The sequence below is a fragment of the Lutra lutra genome, chromosome 8 (genome assembly GCF_902655055.1).
Source record: "Lutra lutra chromosome 8, mLutLut1.2, whole genome shotgun sequence".
In the NCBI taxonomy this organism is placed as follows: domain Eukaryota; kingdom Metazoa; phylum Chordata; class Mammalia; order Carnivora; family Mustelidae; genus Lutra; species Lutra lutra.
In genome coordinates, this window is record NC_062285.1 from 6915912 (window position 1) to 6934993 (window position 19082).

A 19082-nucleotide genomic window follows, 5' to 3' on the forward strand; every position below is an offset into this window, starting at 1 on the left:
TTCCTGTATTTCCCAGGCGCCCAGGATCCACTCACCATTTCCAGCTACCCCAGACCCCTGCTCACAGCAGCGTCTTACCCGACCGAGCCTCCCTGCCACCCGCCCCACCAGTACCCTGTGCTCTAAGCCCTCTTTGTCCCCAGTGTTCCGGCAGGTTACTTCAGTTCTGTTCCATTTAATCAGGCTCCTTACCTCAAAAAGCAGGGAAGAGTCATTCATTTGTCAGCTTTACAGCCTTACTTTGGCAGCAGCATTTCAAAGATGCTGGCTTTATCCAAGACCTAAACGAAGTGGTCAGAATGCCAAGTGCTGTTGCGTGTAGTCCGTGAAATAATTTAGGGACAGAAATAACTCTGTCCTGCCCTTTAGGTCATCCCACATGTACAGTTGACTCTGTGTGGAGATGGCCCCAATGAAAAGTTCCTCAACTCTTCCGAGGAGGCAGTCAGATGTCAATGCTGAGGATTTGCAGATGAGAAAACTTAGACGTGGGAGAGGCAGCGGGTGGCGCGAGGTGGACTCGTGGCTCTGGTAACAGATGCCCCACATGCTTTCCGTCTGGACCCCCTCCCCCGCCCGGTCCTCATCTCCCCAGATGTGTACCTTATACTGATCCCTGCCACAGCACTTGAGCTGACGGCCACAAAATGTGGTTGATTCTTAAGGATGGGAAATCATGTCCCATTTGACTTCATGCAGGATGGACCAGAGTGCTTACCACAGGGACACTCAGAAGACACCCAGTAGACGAGCGAGTGAATGAACAGTAGCAGGAGTGAGTCCCTTTGGGGCACCTGGGTGGTTAAGATGTTTAAACTTCTGCCTTCGGCTCAGGTCATGATCCCAGGGTCCTGGGATCGAGCCGCATGTTGGGCTCCTGGCTCAGTGAGGAGCCTGCTTCTCCCTCTCCCTCTGTTCATTCTCTCTGTCCCTCTCTCTCTGTCTCTTTCTCAGAAGAATAAATAAAATCTTTAAGAAAAGAAAAAAAAAAGAGTGAGTCCCTTCAAGGAACTGGCGACTATAGTATCCAGATAGGCAGAAAGGTGTTTTTTTTGAAAAAATATGCATTTTAAACAAATCCCTTCATATTTGTTAATAAAAGAGGAACCTATTATAAAAACAGGAGGATGCGTAAACTAATAAGAAAATAGGTTAACTTTAGGTCATAATTGCTAGAAATTTCTGCATGTGTATTTCTAAAAAAAAAAAAACCACAAAAATAATCTTATTTTAATTATATTGAATTTTTGGTGAAATACATACAGATAGCTGTTTATTGTCCCTGTATTTAAAGTTTAGAAATGCAGGTGTAGTTTCTGCCTATGTTGAGATCATGCCACTAAATTTTAAAGTTGCCTGCATCTGTGTAGTTAATGAGATAAAAAGCTTTCAGGGCTGTATGAAAACAATTTCCTTTTTTCCCCCGAATGTCTATGAGCTTTTTAGATTATATAATGTTTCTTTAAAGGCATTTGTTGTTCTACTTAAAAGGATGTTTTGTTCTCAGTACTTATGGTAGCTTGGAATTAGCTATTAAAAACTCTTTCGGTGTGTTCAGGCCTTACTGCCTTGTTTTATCTTTTGTTCGAGAAGTTTGGTAAAGAAGCATGTTTTTCTCCTTACTCCTCTGGGAAATGTAGTGAGTGTGGATTATTTATTCTTGTCATTAATGAAGGAAACTTGGAGTGGAATTGGTAGTGACCCCCCTACCTCCATCAACATCCGCGGGAGCTTTAAAAAGTGGGATATAACCACGGGCCCATCTTATTTCTGATCTGTGAGTAGGAGGGGACTTGACCATCGCTCTGCAGTCACACGCTGAAGGAAAACATTAATTTGGTGAAACTGGGTGAAGGGTGTTCAGGAGCTCTTTGTCGTGTTCTTGGAACTTTTCTATAAGTTTGAAATTATTTCTGATTAAAAAGTTAAAACATAATTTTGCAATCACATGTTGACCTGGAATCATTGATTGCTGAAATGACCTGCAAGATCATCTTTCTTTTTCCATGTCTTAGGATAAGATACGGAATTTGCTACCAGTTCAGTGACTCTTTTAAATTGTATTTCTGACCATGGTGATAAATTCGCGCTCAGTCATTCACATTATCTCCCATCATTTCCTTTTTTGGACAAATGAGAAAGCATAGCACAGATGCAAAACTCTGGCAGAATGAAAAGTTACTTTTTAATATGGTGGGTTTTCCTTAAATTGGATTATAGTACTTATATAATTTATAATTATAGATTGAATTATAGCACATATATATCAATTATATATATAAATTCACTAATATATATATATATGTGTGTGTGTATATATAGATGTATAAACTTCAGTGAATTTATATGATGAACAGTGTTGTTCAGTAGTGGGCATGAGCCTTCCCCAGAGACTTGACATTTTTGGGGAAAATAAAGGTTCCTATACTGGTGTAAGTGTGGTTCTTAATATGTCTCTTTTCTTATTGTCAATATCTTTTTTTTTTTCCTAGAAGTGTAAGAGTTATATCATAATTTATGGTTTTCTTTGATGACTGGCAGCCCTAACGATGAGTTATAACAGCTATCGCAGTTTTGAATCAGTACTTACACAAAGGATAATCAAATCAAAAGTCTTATCCCCATTAACGTTAGCCAAATTTTAGCACAAGCAGAATAGAAAATACCAGTTTTGTTAATAATTCCTTACCGTGCCTTTAGCAGCAAGGAGCTTCGCTTACTAAAATACCTGTTCTCCTCACACGGTGTCCGCAGCATCTCTGCCATGCCTCAGTGTGGGATGGAGTTCTTCGGCCACATGGAGGAGGTGAACCCCGCTTGGCTGAGTGTTAATTCAGGACTTAGCTGTTATGTAGGGTTTCAGAGGTTATGGCAAGGAGAGTTGTTTTTGTGTTTTTTGTTTGTTACGTTCTCAAAAAGGATTGCAGGGTTGACTTTATAATGTGTATCTATTATGGACCAGTATTATTATTTAGTAGTTTGACTATTGAACTCTAATTAGTTGTTCTAGCTCAGAAAAGCAAAGCACGGGCCTTTCATCGGAGGAGGTATAGCTAACTGTCTTCCTGTGGGTCCCGGGAGCTCCTTTTCTAGGGATTGCTTCTGCTAGAATAATCCCTCTGCCCTCCCAGGGGACTCACCCAAGGCTCTCTCGGGAGGACACCCCATCCCAGAGCTGATCTAGCCCAGGTCTCCTCCAGAGGTAGGAGAACAAGACATGCTTGAACATTAAAGGCCCCACTCAGCTGAATCTTCCTCTTTCTGCTTTGGTCATTAGGATTAGGAACCTGTCGGGTAGGAGGAGGTTCTTTAGAATTTAGAAATAAAACAGGAATAAGTACTCCTAAGTACTCTAAAGTTTTTTATTTGTTCGCTTGGAGACTATCCTAAAGCTCTCTTCCTTCCCGTTTTTTCAAATGTTTGTGCCTGTTCGCAGTTGAGCAGAGTCGCAGTCTGTCTTGCCATTCTGATGAAGACAGGGTTGGAAGGGGCTGTTCAGTTTTTCTGAATAGAGTAGCTCTAGGACAGGAATCTGAAGACATTTCTGTAAAAGGCCGGATAGTAGATATTCTGGACTTGTTTGTTGCTCATATAACCAGAGTATGGTAGAACCCAAAGCGGGAGGGTGCCCGTTTCTAGTTGTTATGGAAAGTGTCATGGAAGATGGAACCCATGATTGGAGGCTAAGAAGAGATAGTTACCCAAGTGTCGTGGGGGCAGAGCCTTCCAGGCGGAGGGAGCTGCGTGTGCAGAGGCGCAGAAGTGTGTCCTAGGGGAACCGCAGACCAGCCCGCGTGGCTGGAAGGGCAGCGCACTCAGGGCGCAGGGAAAGGGGAGGTGAATTACGAACGGAATCAGGTGATGGCAGGCCCTGTAGGTGGTGCTGGGAACATTGGGTCGATTTTACATTTTAGAATACTGGCTTTCAACCTGTTTTAGCTTCACAACAAAAGAGGGCAGAGGCATTACTCTAACGGAAGTTCAGCAGTTAAAATAGGTAACCCTGGGGTAAGCATTCCACTTGATAGAGACTAGGAGACCCAGTCCGCACGGTGCGGTGCCTCCAAAGGGGTTCCACCGAACCCTTGGGCTCCAAGGAATTCCTTTGGCAAAGTAGTCCCGTAGGGACCTGTGAAAGGTTCTTGAGATGGGGAGTCACACGCTTGGATTTGTGGTTTCAGAAGATCAGCGTAAGGCGATGTGGAAGATGGCAGCTGGAGGCCGAGAGACTAGTTAGAAGTACGGAGGGCAGGTGCGAGCGAACAGTGGTAGCAATGGGGAGAGCACGTCACAGGACAGGCGATGGAGGCTGTGTTCACAATGCGGAGGTGGAGAAACAAAGGAAAGAAGGAGTCTGGAATAAGGTTTCCACTTAGGGGCCTGGACGGGTGAGAGTGTTGTTCTCGAGTCATGCTAACTAACAGTCCTTATGTCTCACGTTTGTCCTGTGCTGGTCGTCACTCACTGTCCGCCCCACTCCGGGTCTAGGGCTTGAGCTAATTAATAACCATCTTCCTTCTTTACTTTCTGTCTCTTAATGACTGCAACACTCACTCGCCAGGGCGCAGAGCCTTGAGATGCTGCTCGACTCCTTTCCCCACGCTTAGACCTCATCATTAGAGTCCATTCGTTCTGTCTTCAAGATCTCATCTATCCCTACTGCTTCCTTGTGTTACCGCTGTTCCAGTTCAGACCCTGCTGTCACTTACCTATGTCATTTCTTACCTACGTAGCCCTTAACTTGTTACCTCTCTGTTATTATGTCACCTTCCATCCGTCCTGCATATTCCTGCCAGAAGGATTTGCTGACATATACCCTGGACTTTTCTTCCTTGTCTAAAAATCTTCTCCAGGGCCAAACTACCAGTAGAATAAAGATCATCCTGTCTTTCTGGAACTCAAAGCTTCTAGGATCTGGGTGCAGCCTTTGTAAGCTCACTCTGTACTGTCTCGCAGCCCGCTGGCCGGACGAATTGTTCCCTGGCCTCCTGTGTCCCACCTCCCTGTCTTCGCCATCTGCTCCTTCATCCTGTACTTCGCCATTCTTAGTCTCCAAATACCCAAAATGCTACCTAATTCGTGAAATCTTCCTGAGATCTTTGATACTGCGGTAATCGGTTTCTGCTTTGAACTGCTGTACTCTTTATCTGTCTTATGGTGCCAGTCGCTTTCTGTGTGCTGTACACATAATTGTGTCCCCGTGCTAACCTGTAGCATGCTTCGTTAATATGTGGAGAAAGAAATAATGTGATCTTAAAGCAACTCAGTCAAGTAGGCGGGCTCAGTAACATTGGCCCCTTTCGAAAGGTCTGGAAACGGGCTCCAGGGGTGAAGAGAGTGCTGAAGGCCTGTTGCTCTGTAGTGCCAGGTTGCCAGCGGAAGCACCATCTCTGTAATGCCAAAGCCTATGTGTTTGCCGTCACACCACACTGTGCCTCAAAGTGGCTGACGTCGACCAAGCAGAACAGAAGGCGTAAGTGATATATGAATTATATCCAGGTTGAAGGCTTGCGTTTGCTAAACTCCAAGAATTAACATTTGTTATGAGTCCTCAAAAATGTATCCTTTTTTGTCATTTCTGAGGTTGTCGTCCTATAAGAACCCATCTCATGATCTCTAGAGGTATGGGGGGGTGCACGCGTATGCACACCTGTACACAGAGGAAGAAGGAAGAGAAAGGCAGTATTGAGTCAGGTTAGGAACATAATTAAGGAAGCACGAGACAAATGGGAAATACTTAGCAGACTCCAGATCCTGAAAATAGGGCCAAACCACATCTGCTGTCCCTGATCGCCACTCTTCAGGGAACAATGGTGTGCAAGTTTGGACAATCCTTGAGGATCTACCACTTTCCTTCCCCTCTAAACACTGCCAGTAAATTCCTGTCTTTCCTAGAAATCATGTTTGAAGCCATTGCTGTTATTTGTTAGGACTTTGTATATATTGCACTAACAGCTCTTTCCTCTTCCTTTATCAGAAGAAGAAGAGGAGCAGGTGCCCACTGACGGCGGCACGTCCGCAGAAGCCATGCAGGTTCCCTTGGAAGGAGATGATGAACTGGAGGAGGAGGAAATTATTAATGATGAGAATTTCTTGGGTAAGAGACCACTGGATAGTCCTGAAGCTGAGGAAATGCCTGCCATCAAGCGACCACGGCTCTTAAGCACTAAGGGGGACACTCTGGACGTAGTAGTGTTGGAAGCGCGAGAACCCCTCAGCTCGATAAATACCCAGAAGATTCCGCCGATGCTCTCTCCGGTCCATGCCCAGGACAGTGCAGACCTAGCCCCTCCGTCGCCGGAGCCACCGATGTTGGCACCCGTCGCAAAATCACAAATGCCAATCACAAAACCGTTAGAAACAAAGTCATTTACACCGAAAACAAAGACTAAAACTAGTTCTCCGGGACAGAAGACTAAATCACCGAAAACGACGCAGTCACCAGCAATGGTCGGAAGTCCTATTCGGTCACCAAAAACTATATCCAAAGAGAAGAAATCTCCTGGTCGCTCCAAGAGCCCCAAAAGCCCCAAGAGTCCCAAGGTGATGACTCATACTCCCCAAGCACCTGTCAGACCGGAAACACCAAACAGGACTCCTTCAGCTATGATAAGTGAAAAACTGAGTAAAGACACCATTCAGGTAAAACAGATACAGACCCCGCCTGATCCTGGGAAACTCAACAACGAGAACCAGCCGAAGAAGGCAGTTGTGACGGATAGAACGATCGATGACTCTATCAACGCCGTGATTGCACGGGCTTGCGCCGAACGAGAGCCAGACCCTTTCGAATTTTCTTCTGGATCAGAATCCGAAGGAGACATTTTTACCAGCCCTAAGAGGATTTCAGGTTCAGAATGTACTACTCCAAAAGCTTCCACTTCCTCCAACAATTTCACTAAGTCAGGATCCACTCCTCTGCCTCTTTCAGGCGGAACTTCAAGTTCCGACAATTCGTGGACAATGGACGCGTCCATTGATGAGGTTGTGCGGAAAGCAAAAATGGCAGCCCCTCCCACCATGCCTCCCGCCTTTCCCTACATCTCTTCTCCTTCGGTCTCTCCTCCTACCCCTGAACCGCTGCACAAGGTGTATGAAGAGAAAACCAAGCTGCCTTCCTCCGTGGAAGTCAAAAAGAAGTTGAAAAAGGAACTGAAAACCAAAATGAAGAAGAAAGAGAAGCAGAGAGATAAGGAGAGGGAAAGAGACAAAAGCAAAGAGAAGAATAAAGAGAAGGACAAGGGGAAAGAGAAAGAGAAGGAGAGCAGCAAGGAAACCAAGTATCCCTGGAAGGAATTTCTTAAAGAAGAAGAGCCAGATCCCTATAAGTTTAAAATAAAAGAATTTGAGGATGTTGATCCAAAAGTGAGATTGAAAGACGGAATAATGAGGAAGGAGAGAGAGAAGCATAAAGATAAGAAGAAAGACAGAGACCGGGGCAGAAGGGATAAAGATAAGAGAGACCGGGAGAAGGTTAAAGAGAAGGGGCGGGACGAGAGGCCCAGGGCGGTCCCCGGGCCCCTAGTGCTGCCCCCGAAGGATGCACCGCTGCCCTTGTTCAGCCCCACGGCGGCCGCCAGGGTCCCCACTGCGCTGCCCACTCTGTCATCAGTGCTCCCTGAAAAACTGTTCGAAGACAAAGAGAAGCCCAAGGAGAAAGAACGGAAAAAGGACAAAAAAGAGAAGAAGAAAAAGAAGGAGAAAGAGAAGGAGAAGGAGAAGAAAGACAAAGAGAGGGAGAGAGAGAAGAGGGAGAGAGAGAAGAGAGAAAAAGAAAAGGACAAGCACAGGCATGAAAAAGTAAGCACCTTGCCATGTCTGGACCCCGTCGGGCCAAAAAATGCAGGTAGACAGAGCCCGAGGTCCTGTCTGTGTTCCGGACATGTACTGCCCAGAGGTCAAACGGGAAGGCCCTTGTAACGTGGTGATGAGGTTTAATTTTAATTCTAAGACCCACGCATTGTAACCAAGCACCCCCACACACACACACCCCGCCCCGGTACTAAAAAGTGTTACAAATTCATAGCCCAAGAGGAATCTAATAGCAGACCTTAACCCTCTAGTGAGCAGATAGACTCAGTAGTCTCTGGCAGTTTTAAAACATTGGTCACCTTCAACTGTAAATAATATTTGTGTAATTATCAAGGGTGCCACACAGTGGTTTGTGCCCAAATTATTAGATACCCCCAAAAAGCATCCATCTTACTCAGGGCATGCAGAACTGTGGCACTGTTTTCAGAGGACAGCTAGGCCTGTGGCGTCCCTCCTGGAGGATTCGTGTCTCTCTTTGGTGAGCCGTGTCTGTTAAGTGTTTAAGTTTAGGACTGTCTACTCCTTTCTGTAGTGTCTCTTATCCTTCTGTTTTCTGCTTTAATAAGATTAGGACATGTTTCCGAGTATCTAGGCTGATCGGGCAGCCTGGCTGGTGGGCAGAAAATAATTCCAAATATTTTACAATGTTAGTAAGTCAGGCTCTCCCAGAGTACAGCCAAGGAAGCTGATCTATATCCCGCAGTTTTGTAGAAACAGGGACCTCAAGCCTTGGAGCCCAGGATGTGACCTGTGCTTTTATGGCTTTGCTCTTCAGTTCATGGTTCCTTGGATTATAGTGGTCGACTGGTTGGTTTGAACATTTCTTTTAAACTTTCTGAAAAAGTGCCCAAGTATTCATGGTGTCATACACACAGATTCTGAGACCCTTTCCCTGGCCCCTAGAAGCAATCCTCTTGGAGGGTGGCTGGAAAATAACACACAGTCATTTTTTTCCACATAGTAAATAGGATGTATTTGACACACGGCACATCTGTTACCAGTACATCTGCAATATTTCGAATTTCAAACTTACCTAGAAAAATTAGTTTAGCTGACAAGCCATAACGGCAACTCTCACATTTTTCTGCCTAACTTTATGCTTTTTCTGTTCCCCTTGGCTATTCCAAAATATAAAGAAGTAGAATGGAAGTTCTGATATTAATAACTAAACATCATCAAGTTAACAAGACATGGAACTCCCAACTGTTGTTTCCATTTTTAAAATCATCTTACCATTCTGTTATGTTTTCGTGCACCTGGAACTAGCACACTCCTTATTTTCTCCTCCCAACACACCTGTGCCTGAGGTCCAACAGGTATTGTTACCGACATTTGTGGTTGAGGAAGTGAGTCTGAGAGGATGACTTGTCCAAGAGCAAGGTCACACAGTCGGGAGAAGCCAGGTCACTGACACAGAGATACTCCTCACGGTTTCAAAATGTTGATGGCTGGAGATCTTGCCCAGCAGCAATTAGCACTTACCCATCACGGACCTAGCACCTTGGCAGCTAGCTGGGCCCTCTGTCCTCAGTAACTCAAACAGGGTATTGTTGCCTTCAACACCATCTTAACTTCGGAAAGTCAAGGCAGTTGTTTCAGCGGCCATTATGAATTTGAGTAAAGCCCATCAGATTAGATTTGTAACAGCAATCCTCCCCTTTCCACAGCTTCTACCTGACTTTGGGAAAGGGAATTCCCTCGGACTACCTTGGTCAGAGGGGAAGGCTCAGTTGTGAGTTGCCAGATTACGCCCAACAGAAGAAAACAAAGTCCTTGTACCATGTCTGATGGGTTATGGCTCAGATGAATGACAAAAGATAAAAATTTATAAAAGTTGGGTATCTTATAATGTCTTCAAAAAGAATAAGCAGTATTATCTCTAGAGTTAAACCTGAGTTCACATCCTGACTTTTTTTAGCTGTATGACACCGGGCAAGTTTTGTGAGTAATAAATGGGATTACATCTGAGACGCGCTCAGTGCTGTATTTGGCACATGAGTAAATGCCCAGTCAGTGTGGAGTATGCTGGATGGAGGCAAGTGTTATTAAGTCGTTTTGAATCTACCCATAAAATGTAGAAACCTAGAGTTTGCTGCTTCATTGGACCAGACTAGCCAACTTACATATGACTGGGGATGTCATCTATGCGTATCAGTGTCGGAAAAGTATTTCCCCTTCCTTGGCATTCTTTTAAAGTTTAGCTCTTTATGGAGAGAGGAGAGGATAAAGGCCAGTTCAGCCCATGCAGATGCCACTGACAAGGTATAGAAATTGAGATATTAACGTAAACCTTGACTTGCCCTCTTTCAACTCCACTTGTTCCTCCCCGAGCATCAAGCCATACGAGTAAATGAAAGTATACCTGAAATTGGGTTACATGGGGCTTTAGAATTCCCTCACATATCCACAGATCAACATAAGGCACATCTTAGCTACCCCGAGAAAATGTCTTTTGTCACAAAAATGAGGGCCACTGTGTCCTTCCTGACCAGCTCACAGGAGCAACTCTCAGAGACATTGACCCAGATCAGCAAGCAAGGGCAGTATTTTAATGAAAGAAAAAAAAATTGCCCATATTTATTTAACCTGCCTATGAAGTTGTTACCAGCCACACCCACATTTATCAATACAAGAACCAATAAAGATTAGTTTAGATGGTTAGATTAGTTAGATGGGGATCTGCATGGTAGGTTCGAGGAGCCCTGGGCTCTGGAATCCAACAAATCTGAGTTGAGATCCAGGGCATTTTTTTTTTTAGTTTCTTTACTGCTTAGGCACTCCATCTTTAAAGTAGGGATGTGGTAACACTCATTGAAAAGCAGGAAACACTTATAGTTAATATTTATTGAGTAATTACGATATGCTCAACACCATGTAAACACTACATAAAGTTTAAATTCTCACCCACACCTTTATAAAGTAAATGCACTAGTCAAGGTTAGGAGTAATACACTAGTCAAGGTTAGGAGTCTGGTCTTTTAAATAGAAGCAAACTAACTTTTTATGGACAACACATTAAGAGCAATTATGCTGAGCAGGCGCAAACGTGACGTGATAGCTTCAGCGGCAAGAAACCTATAGCTGTGCCTTTCAGATCAGTTACACTTTCCCATTTGTGCTTATGTCGTACCACATGACCTAATTTATCAACGGTGGGTTTTTGAAGTTGAGATGAATGTTACAGGACTACTTTAATTCACTTTGACTCTCGGTATTTTAAGTGTTTTTTTGGAAGGATTGCTGTGAGAAAATTGAGTAAGAAAATATCTCATTATTTGTTAGTGGAATTGAATGGTTGTCCGTATAACCCAATATTGGACATAAACCAAAATCCACCTGTTAGATTTGGAGATAGATTTTTATGCTCTTGAGTATGATCTGGGAAGGCATGGTAGAGTGTCATCCCCAAAATGATGATGTCACAACTATGGAAAAATAGGCCTAGAAAGTGCTGGCTCAGGAAGACCATGGGCTTTGGCAGTCAGACTGACTTGGATCTAAATTCTAGCTCTGCCACTTACTAGTTATTCCCCAACTTCTCCATACCTCTCGGACCCTCTGCTCCCTTCCTTCTGTCTCCTTCTTCCCATTCAGTACCGGAAAGAGACAGCGTCATCATAAAGGATGGGTTACCTCTGCTTAGAAACAATAGTTTAATATCTTCTCCAAGAAGAAGACCAGTTGGTGTCATTTAAGATGACTCTCCAGAATTTGCTTATAACTAAACAATTATATGGATGATCAACCCACAGATAATTGAGTTTTGCTTATAATGGAAAGGTCACAAATTCTGTAAAGGATTCCCCCAATTTTTATCCTCTTGATTGATGAATGTTATTTTGAGCTAACACCCGCTGTAAGAGGAACTAACCCGAACGGTGAATGATACTAGCAGCTGCTACTTAGTGAGTGTATACGGGCACCAGACCAGGCCAGAATTCGATTAATTAATCCTCCCAACAACTAAAAGGGTTTGGTGCTGTTGGCTGCTGTTTTGAGTTGAAAAACTGCACAGAAAGGTCGAGTAGCTTGCTGTAGCTGCTGGGTAGAGGAGCTGGGACGTGGCCCTAGGTCTGTCTGAGGGAAGACTGTGTTCTCTGTCACCCAAAATGGCCTTCTCAGCCAGTCACCTCAGACAGAGCTGATGAGAGGATAAATGTGGTTTCACACTCCGGAGTAAGGTGAACATCATGATTTTAGAAAACTGTAGTCCCTGAAGAGACCTTAGAGAGCTCGTCTTCAACCCCCATATTTCAAAGAGCGGGCAATCGCGGTCCTCTGTGCTTTAATGACCAGTTATCAGAGCAATTAAAATGTTTCACATTTCTTTAATCTATCCCCAAATCCCTTAGCATTTGCCCTCAGATAATCTTTTATTGAATTTAAACAGTTTGTTCTTTAGAGAAAGACGGATAGTTGTACCAGTTTGTGCCTTTAACAAAAGGTTGTCATTGTTTCCCCTTCTGCTTGGAGTAAAGTACTCTCATTTCCAGTCTTTTCTCATCAGCTCTCATAATTAACTAGTGAAATGAAGGGTTTTTCAGTCAATACAATAGCCCAGTAGAAAGGGAGAGATATTCTCTTCCTGTTTGTTATTACTGTCTGTTCCAAGAGGAAACCAGTAACGTTTATAGGAGTGTGTTTAAATTCAGAGACATTTGCCAGAGGCCATCTGCAACTCTCCATATAGATGAACTTAGTGAAAGCCTGCGTTCTGTTTTAGTTGCCCTTGCTTGATTCCACTTGTCATACTTGACCACACCGTAGAACTTCTTCTTTTTTTTTTTTTTAAGATTTTATTAAATTATTTGACAGACAGAGATCACAAGCAGGCAGAGAGGCAGGCAGAGAGAGAGGGGGAAGCAAGCTCCCCGCCGAGTAGAGAGCACAATGCGGGGCTCGATCCCAGGACCCTGAGACCATGACCCGAGCCGAAGGCAGAGACCTAACCCACTGAGCCACCCAGGCGCCCCGGACTATCTTTTTAATGTCTTAAACAGTTTATCAGTATTTAGACCATGTTTCTAAATTGAATTAATGTAAAGACCTTAATTGCTAAGAAAGACACCAAGGTGCTCACTGGTCATCATGATTCCACATCCAGAATGTTAGCTTATTAAAATTATTAGCTCTTCATCAGCCCTATTTCGGGGATATTTTGCCGACCCGTTAGCATAGATGGGAATCTGAACTGGCATTCGCTGAACTTGCTGCCACCCTATAAGGCACACATTTTTTTTTTTTTAATGAAAGAAGTTTAACGTTAAAAAAATAGAAAATAAAAACTTGGCCAGATTATATTGACAAAGCTGCCCATTACCTTTGCAGAAAGTCCCTGTCAGAAGATAAACTTTAAAGCTGGAATGCATGAAAGAGTTCCAAGATAGAATTTAAATTTAAACTGATTCTTTATAGATAAGCTTTTTAAAAATCCACCTCTTTGCTTCAAGTCAGGATTTTAAAAATAAATTTCCCCTTTAAATCTCTTGAGCGATTTTCATTTTTTGCAAGGCCGCACTGCTGGTGTCCTGGAAAAATGGAGAGTTAGAGCTTTATCAGTTGGTGCCCTGAGGTATGTGGCAAAGAAGCTAAATCCTTGAAGATTAGCAAAAAAAATGCAGCACATGGCAATAAGGGGCTTATATGACTACTAGTATTAGTTCAGGTGAAAGCAGTATTGCTTATACATAAAACTGGACAAATCCACTGACAATGTATTTTTAGTTAGCTACAAAGGAGTCTTCTATTACTGGACTTTGCTCTTTGGTGGATTGGGAAGCTTAGTAATCCACTGTAAATGCTCTGCGCGCCCCAATTCTCAGCTCCCTCTCAAGTGCAGTGCTTTTATTTTAACCCTTAGAAGCTCATGTTGTCCCCAGAGTTTGGCTTCCTGCCATTAAAAGATGGCCTTAGTCGTATGGGTTAAGTAATTCAAATAATAGTCATTTATTTCATTTCTTGGTTTCTGGGAAGGACACATGAGCAGTCGCTTTGTGAATGCAGGACATGTCTTTGTTTTTATTTTGGTAGGCATTTGGATAAAGTTAATGCAAATGGAAGTCTGGTAGGAAATTTTAATTTAGAGATGGTGTTTTCTGTGTCTGTATTATTAGCATCCTCGTTAACCTTTTTTTGTACTTGCTTGAATATTATCCTTAGGTTAAGTCCTATTCAGCTTCTTTAAGAATGAAACTGAGATTTAAGTATTTGTAGGGAGGGCTGCTATATGTCCTGGTTGGCCTAGGACAGTCCCTGTGTACACACTTTTGTGATGTAAATAACAGCTCCCACTTTCACTCGCAGAGGTGTCTCTGGATAATATGGTCACCCTAATTGTACCCTAAGGTAAAATTTGGAGCTGAGGTAACGGGTTCAGAATCATTCATTAATTCCACAAGTTCATGAAATATCTTTGTCTTCAGGGCACATATATACCATTTTTAATTGGACTTACAAAATATATCTCTGTTCTGTTTGCTTATTATTTTTTTTTTTACATATCACATATACATACATACATAACTTTTTTTAAAAGTAGGACATAAATAAACCATGCCTTGATTCTTTTATCCTGACGAGGTACTCAAGATGAGGTACTCAACTAAACCCCAGCCAGGTTAGTCGAATGGAGGTGAGGCCAAAGTCAATCATGATTTCCAACTAGTTATCCTTACGTGGAGAAAAAGTGTTTTACAACCAATGCTAGGGGGACGTAAGTCCTCAGTCGGTTAAGAATCCAAGTCTTGGTTTTGTCTCAGCTCCTGGTCTCAAGGCCGTGAGGTCGAGCCCCATGTCAGGCTCAGTGCTGCATGGAGCCTACTTAACGTTCTCTCTCTCTCCCACTCCCTCTGCCCTCACCTCCCCTGCTCCCCCTCTCTCTGCCTCTCTAAAAAACAACGACCACCAACCCTAGCCATCTCACTAGCGTATGTCATTTATCGTAAGACACATTTACAGAGAAAGTGAAGAAGCAACTCCTATGTAAGACCCCAGCATTACCAAAACAAAAGACTCAGCAGCATGGTAGGGGGGACGGTGGGTTTAGTGTCAGGGGACCTACAGGTAGATCAGTTACTAATTTTTCACTTGGGGCGAGCCACTTAATCCTTCTGGTCCCCAGTATTTGGGAATGATAATACCTCCCACACCCAACTTCCAGAGTTCAAAGAGCAAAGTGCATCCTGTATATGGAACACACTTTGTGCTATGCAGGCGTAAGCTGCAATTACTATGTGGTGTGGTGATAGACATGAACCAAATGATGATGAGAAGCATAATAATAGTAAAGATCTTTTTCCAGGTAAAGCAGCTTTATTTTTAAATAAAGCTTTAAAAAAGGTTAAATGCAAACTGAAGGAATGTGGACTATTACTCATCATTTAGGACCATATGGCCCCGAAGTTTTTTAGAATTAAAAAGATAAAGGAACTTTGTGTAGTTTTCCATTCTCTGAAACAAAACAGCTGAATCCAGTCCTAGTTTTGCTGTTTGTGTAACCATAGAGCAGAAAAAGGAAAAGGAAAAATGATTGCTTCCTCTATGATCAGGTTCCCTGTAAAACAGAAACCCTAATGCCTACTCCACATACTTGTTAAAAAACCTACATGGGAGCATATGAAAAATACTGACCACAATGTCTGGCACAAGATGTGTTTAAAATGTTCGTTTGTTTTGGATGTATTTACCTGTTCTTCCACAGATAATACAGAAAGGTGAGAAAAATAGAGAAATCTTAATAGTTTACAAAATAGACCAAACCATTGGTTTTCAGATTCATTTAGATCTGGAGCTTTCTGTTAAAAAAGGAATGGGGGGAAGACGGTGCAAACCCTAGCTAGTTGTCCATGGATCTTGCCCTGATCCCACCCCAGTGGCCCTTGGTCCTCTAGGGCCTTAAGGAGAACCATCGGACGTCCTGTCCAGAGAACTGGGCAAATGGAGGAGACATGCGCCAGAATGAGACCGTTTAGAGGAGCAGGTTTTTGTGGGGAAGTTGATAAGTTAAAGTTTAGATGTGGTGAGATGAAACACAGGATATTGAGTTCAAAATGTTCAGTAGGCAATATTCTATTTTGGTCTTATCTTCAATCGGTGCTAGTCTAGAGACGGAGATTTTGAAGACAGTGACATATCATAAAAACCTTCGATGGAAACCATGAACATGGATGAGCTCATGGAAGAACGTGTTGAGGGACAAGGGGCAGGGGCCACATAAGGACAGGCAAAGGGAGACGACCTAGTAGAGGAGGAAGAAGGAGTGTGATAAGGTCCCCAGTGGAAAAATATGCCAAGACTTCAGGAAACAATAGGAGTCTGGGGAGAGTGGTGTTAGTGGCTTGCTTGGGAGAGAAAGGAGACTGGAGTGGTTTGGGGAATGATTACATGAGGAAGGAGACAAAGATATGAGACTGAAAAATAAAAGAGGTTGTCAGCGAGAGGCTGAAGGGCAGACGGGTTTTCTAAGATCATTGAGCACATTTAAAACTAGCGGAAAATTGTGGAACTACGAAGTTGAAGATGCCTATGTGAGGAGGAAGTTTCTTCATGAGGCCGGAGGAGACGGCCTCTGGTCTGGTGGCCCATGCAGAGAAGTCCGTGGGTGTGGAGGGGCCACCTCTGTGGGTTTTCCTGTGGAGTCTGAGGGGCAAAAGAGGAAGGGAAATCACGGGAGCTAGGTCTGGAAAGAGGTAAGGGTTTGCAGTCACGGCTTCAGACACCTTCTTTCACTGTGTCTTGTGCACTTAGGACAGGTCAGCCTGCGCTGGGCACTGCAAAGCAGCAGTAAGCAAGCCCGACGTGGTCTCTGCCCTTCCCGAGCCAAGCGGATAATCCAGCGCCGGGCGTTGTTCATGAGAACGGTTGAAACCACAGATCTTGATATGATGATGGATTTAAAAAACAAAAACAGAAAAACTCCAGGGGGATAGTTAAAAACATCTGAAAAATAGTAAATGTGATTGACGTGCAATACGGTAATTAGATGAGATAGTACATTGAGCATTATGTTACGGAGTCATTCACCTTTAGAACTACCACACCGCCCTGTTAGGATTTAATTCTTGGGCTTGAAATGTGTAAGTCAGTGGTTTGCCACTGGGCATCACGGGGCCTAGCAGGAGGCAGGACCCCAAGGCCAGAGACGCTGAACATCTCCCCATGCCTGTACCATTGAATTCAACAAAAAAACTGTCCCAGTCTGATACACCAGTCAGACACATGTGGGAAGACTCTGATACAGGTGATGACGTGAGCTACGGAGCTTTTGTTCACTTTGTTCTTTCAGAATATTGTACCATAGGGTCTTCACACCAGCACATGCGAGGAACCCCTTCAAAATCATCTGGGATCGTGTGTTCCCTCTCTGACCATTGGCTCAAATATTTGTGAAGATCATCAGCCTGTTCAGCAGCTCTCGCCTTCACTACAAATCCTTAAAAAAATCTCTATTTTTTCTTCTACAGAAGTTCAGGTCTACTGACCACTAGCCAAAAACCAGCAGTTTCATGCTGCCGTTACACTTGGTATTACCGTTTTTCTTGTAGGACAGTGCAAACTTAGGATGAGTTTCGTGTTTTTCAAGTTCCATAAACATACATTTATCTTAGAGGTGCAGGTATCATTGCACTTTTTTCTGTTTACATGAAGTCTGGCAGTTACTTAAATTTTCCCCAAATGTTCCCCAGCTAGATGAGTTTTTGTGTAGAAACTCTAACAGTAAAATCCATGAACTTAACCAAAACTAAGAAAATACAGCCATAATTGCCATCACTTACATGAAGTAATTCAAGTTTGTCGAATTTCTCCTGAAGCCGGAGAGCCTGCAGCTGTTGAGAAACAGAATCCAAATAACCCTGATTGTCCTTGCTGCTAGCATTTTCGACACATTTTGAGGCTTAAACTGGCTTATCAGGTTTGTGGAGATGAGGAAGGAGGAGAAGAGGTGGGAGGAATTTTGTTGAAAATGCATTTAACTCTGATGTAATGACTTCAACAGATCAAAGTGGAGCCAGTTGTCCCGGCCCCAAGTCCGGTCATCCCCCGACTGACTCTCAGAGTTGGTGCCGGCCAAGACAAGATGTAAGTAGACCCGTTTTCAATTAGAGCGAAATACATGGAGCTTAACCTTCTCTGCTCTTTCCTAATGGGTTTAGGACTCTAACCTTTTCCAGGTACGAACACGGAGGGTCCAGCTTTACTTTGAGAATTCTTCATTTTCAAATTGTATTGGTTCCTTCCTCAGAGGAAATGCTTACTGCCTTATTTGACATAGAGGATCCCTTCTTTCTTGTTCTTTTTCTCTTTTTGAAAGACATGACGTTGTGTCTGCGTAATTCGTCAGGTCCTAGTTGTCTGAAAAGGAAGAAACTATACGTTGAGTGGAGTAAGTGGCATATTCTGCCCGGTTGGTGTGGTATTTGTCCTTCCCGAGTGTGTGTTCTCTGCCTACCATGACAAAGAACGCAGATTCTCATGGTTTTATTCTGTACCTGAAAACAAAGATATCGCCCAAGGCTGGGTGAAACAGTATGTAATAATAATGTGGAAGGCTGAATTATCAGCTCATTTGTTTGCTTGTTAGTTGAAGAGAGACTGGAAATAGAAACCCCACGCTCACTGTTCGTCTTCATTTTCACAGAATCATCTTATCAGCGCACCTTCTTCAAAGTAAATTAGTTGGCTCTGTTTCTTTTACTCATTTTTGGGATATGAATTAAGGCCTCCAGTAAATACTCTTATGTGATTTTAATAAGGTGATAATAAACCTTGATTTCTTTTCATAAGTTATGTTAAAAATCATTCATTCTTCTTGTTGTAAAAACCATACTGTTTATCATGTAAATGAGTTCCGCAAGCTAAAAGTACTAGTTTACAACCTTATTTTTCACCAGTAAGCCTGAAAATGGATTTGTTTACATTGCAAACAACCAAATATTATGTAGAAAGTGGGTTTGAATTTTCATTCCGTTTTTACCCATCATAATGAAAGTAGGAACCATGTACTTATGTGGTGGGGAGAGTAGGCAACAGAAAATATGCTCTGTGTTCTCAGTGGTTCATTCCATCTTAAAAGTTTGCATTTTATGCTGTTGCTTTTGTGAGTTCCAAATGTAATGCAATGAAAAGGTCCAATGTCATGACGATGAATGATGTTGTAGAGGCGAACATGGTCTTCCAGGAAAATGTATGTTCTTCTGAAGATTGAAGGAAGAGGAAAAAATCCAGATAGTTCATCCTTTTCTCACCTACATTATCCACATAATTTCCACATT

At 43.1% G+C, this 19082-nt stretch overlaps 1 protein-coding gene across 2 annotated transcripts in view; it reads left to right on the plus strand.

The window, feature by feature from the left end:
• The window catches only part of TAF3 (TATA-box binding protein associated factor 3), a 173984-nt gene that overhangs the window by 118640 nt on the left and 36262 nt on the right, over positions 1 to 19082 (plus strand). Inside the window, exons 3-4 of one of the 2 annotated variants that reach the window (XM_047741836.1) lie at positions 5978 to 7800; positions 17807 to 17889. In XM_047741836.1, coding sequence (XP_047597792.1) covers positions 5978 to 7800; positions 17807 to 17889 — 1906 coding nt within the window. The remainder of the gene's footprint in view (positions 1 to 5977; positions 7801 to 17806; positions 17890 to 19082) is intronic. The other variant, XM_047741835.1, reaches the window with a different exon arrangement.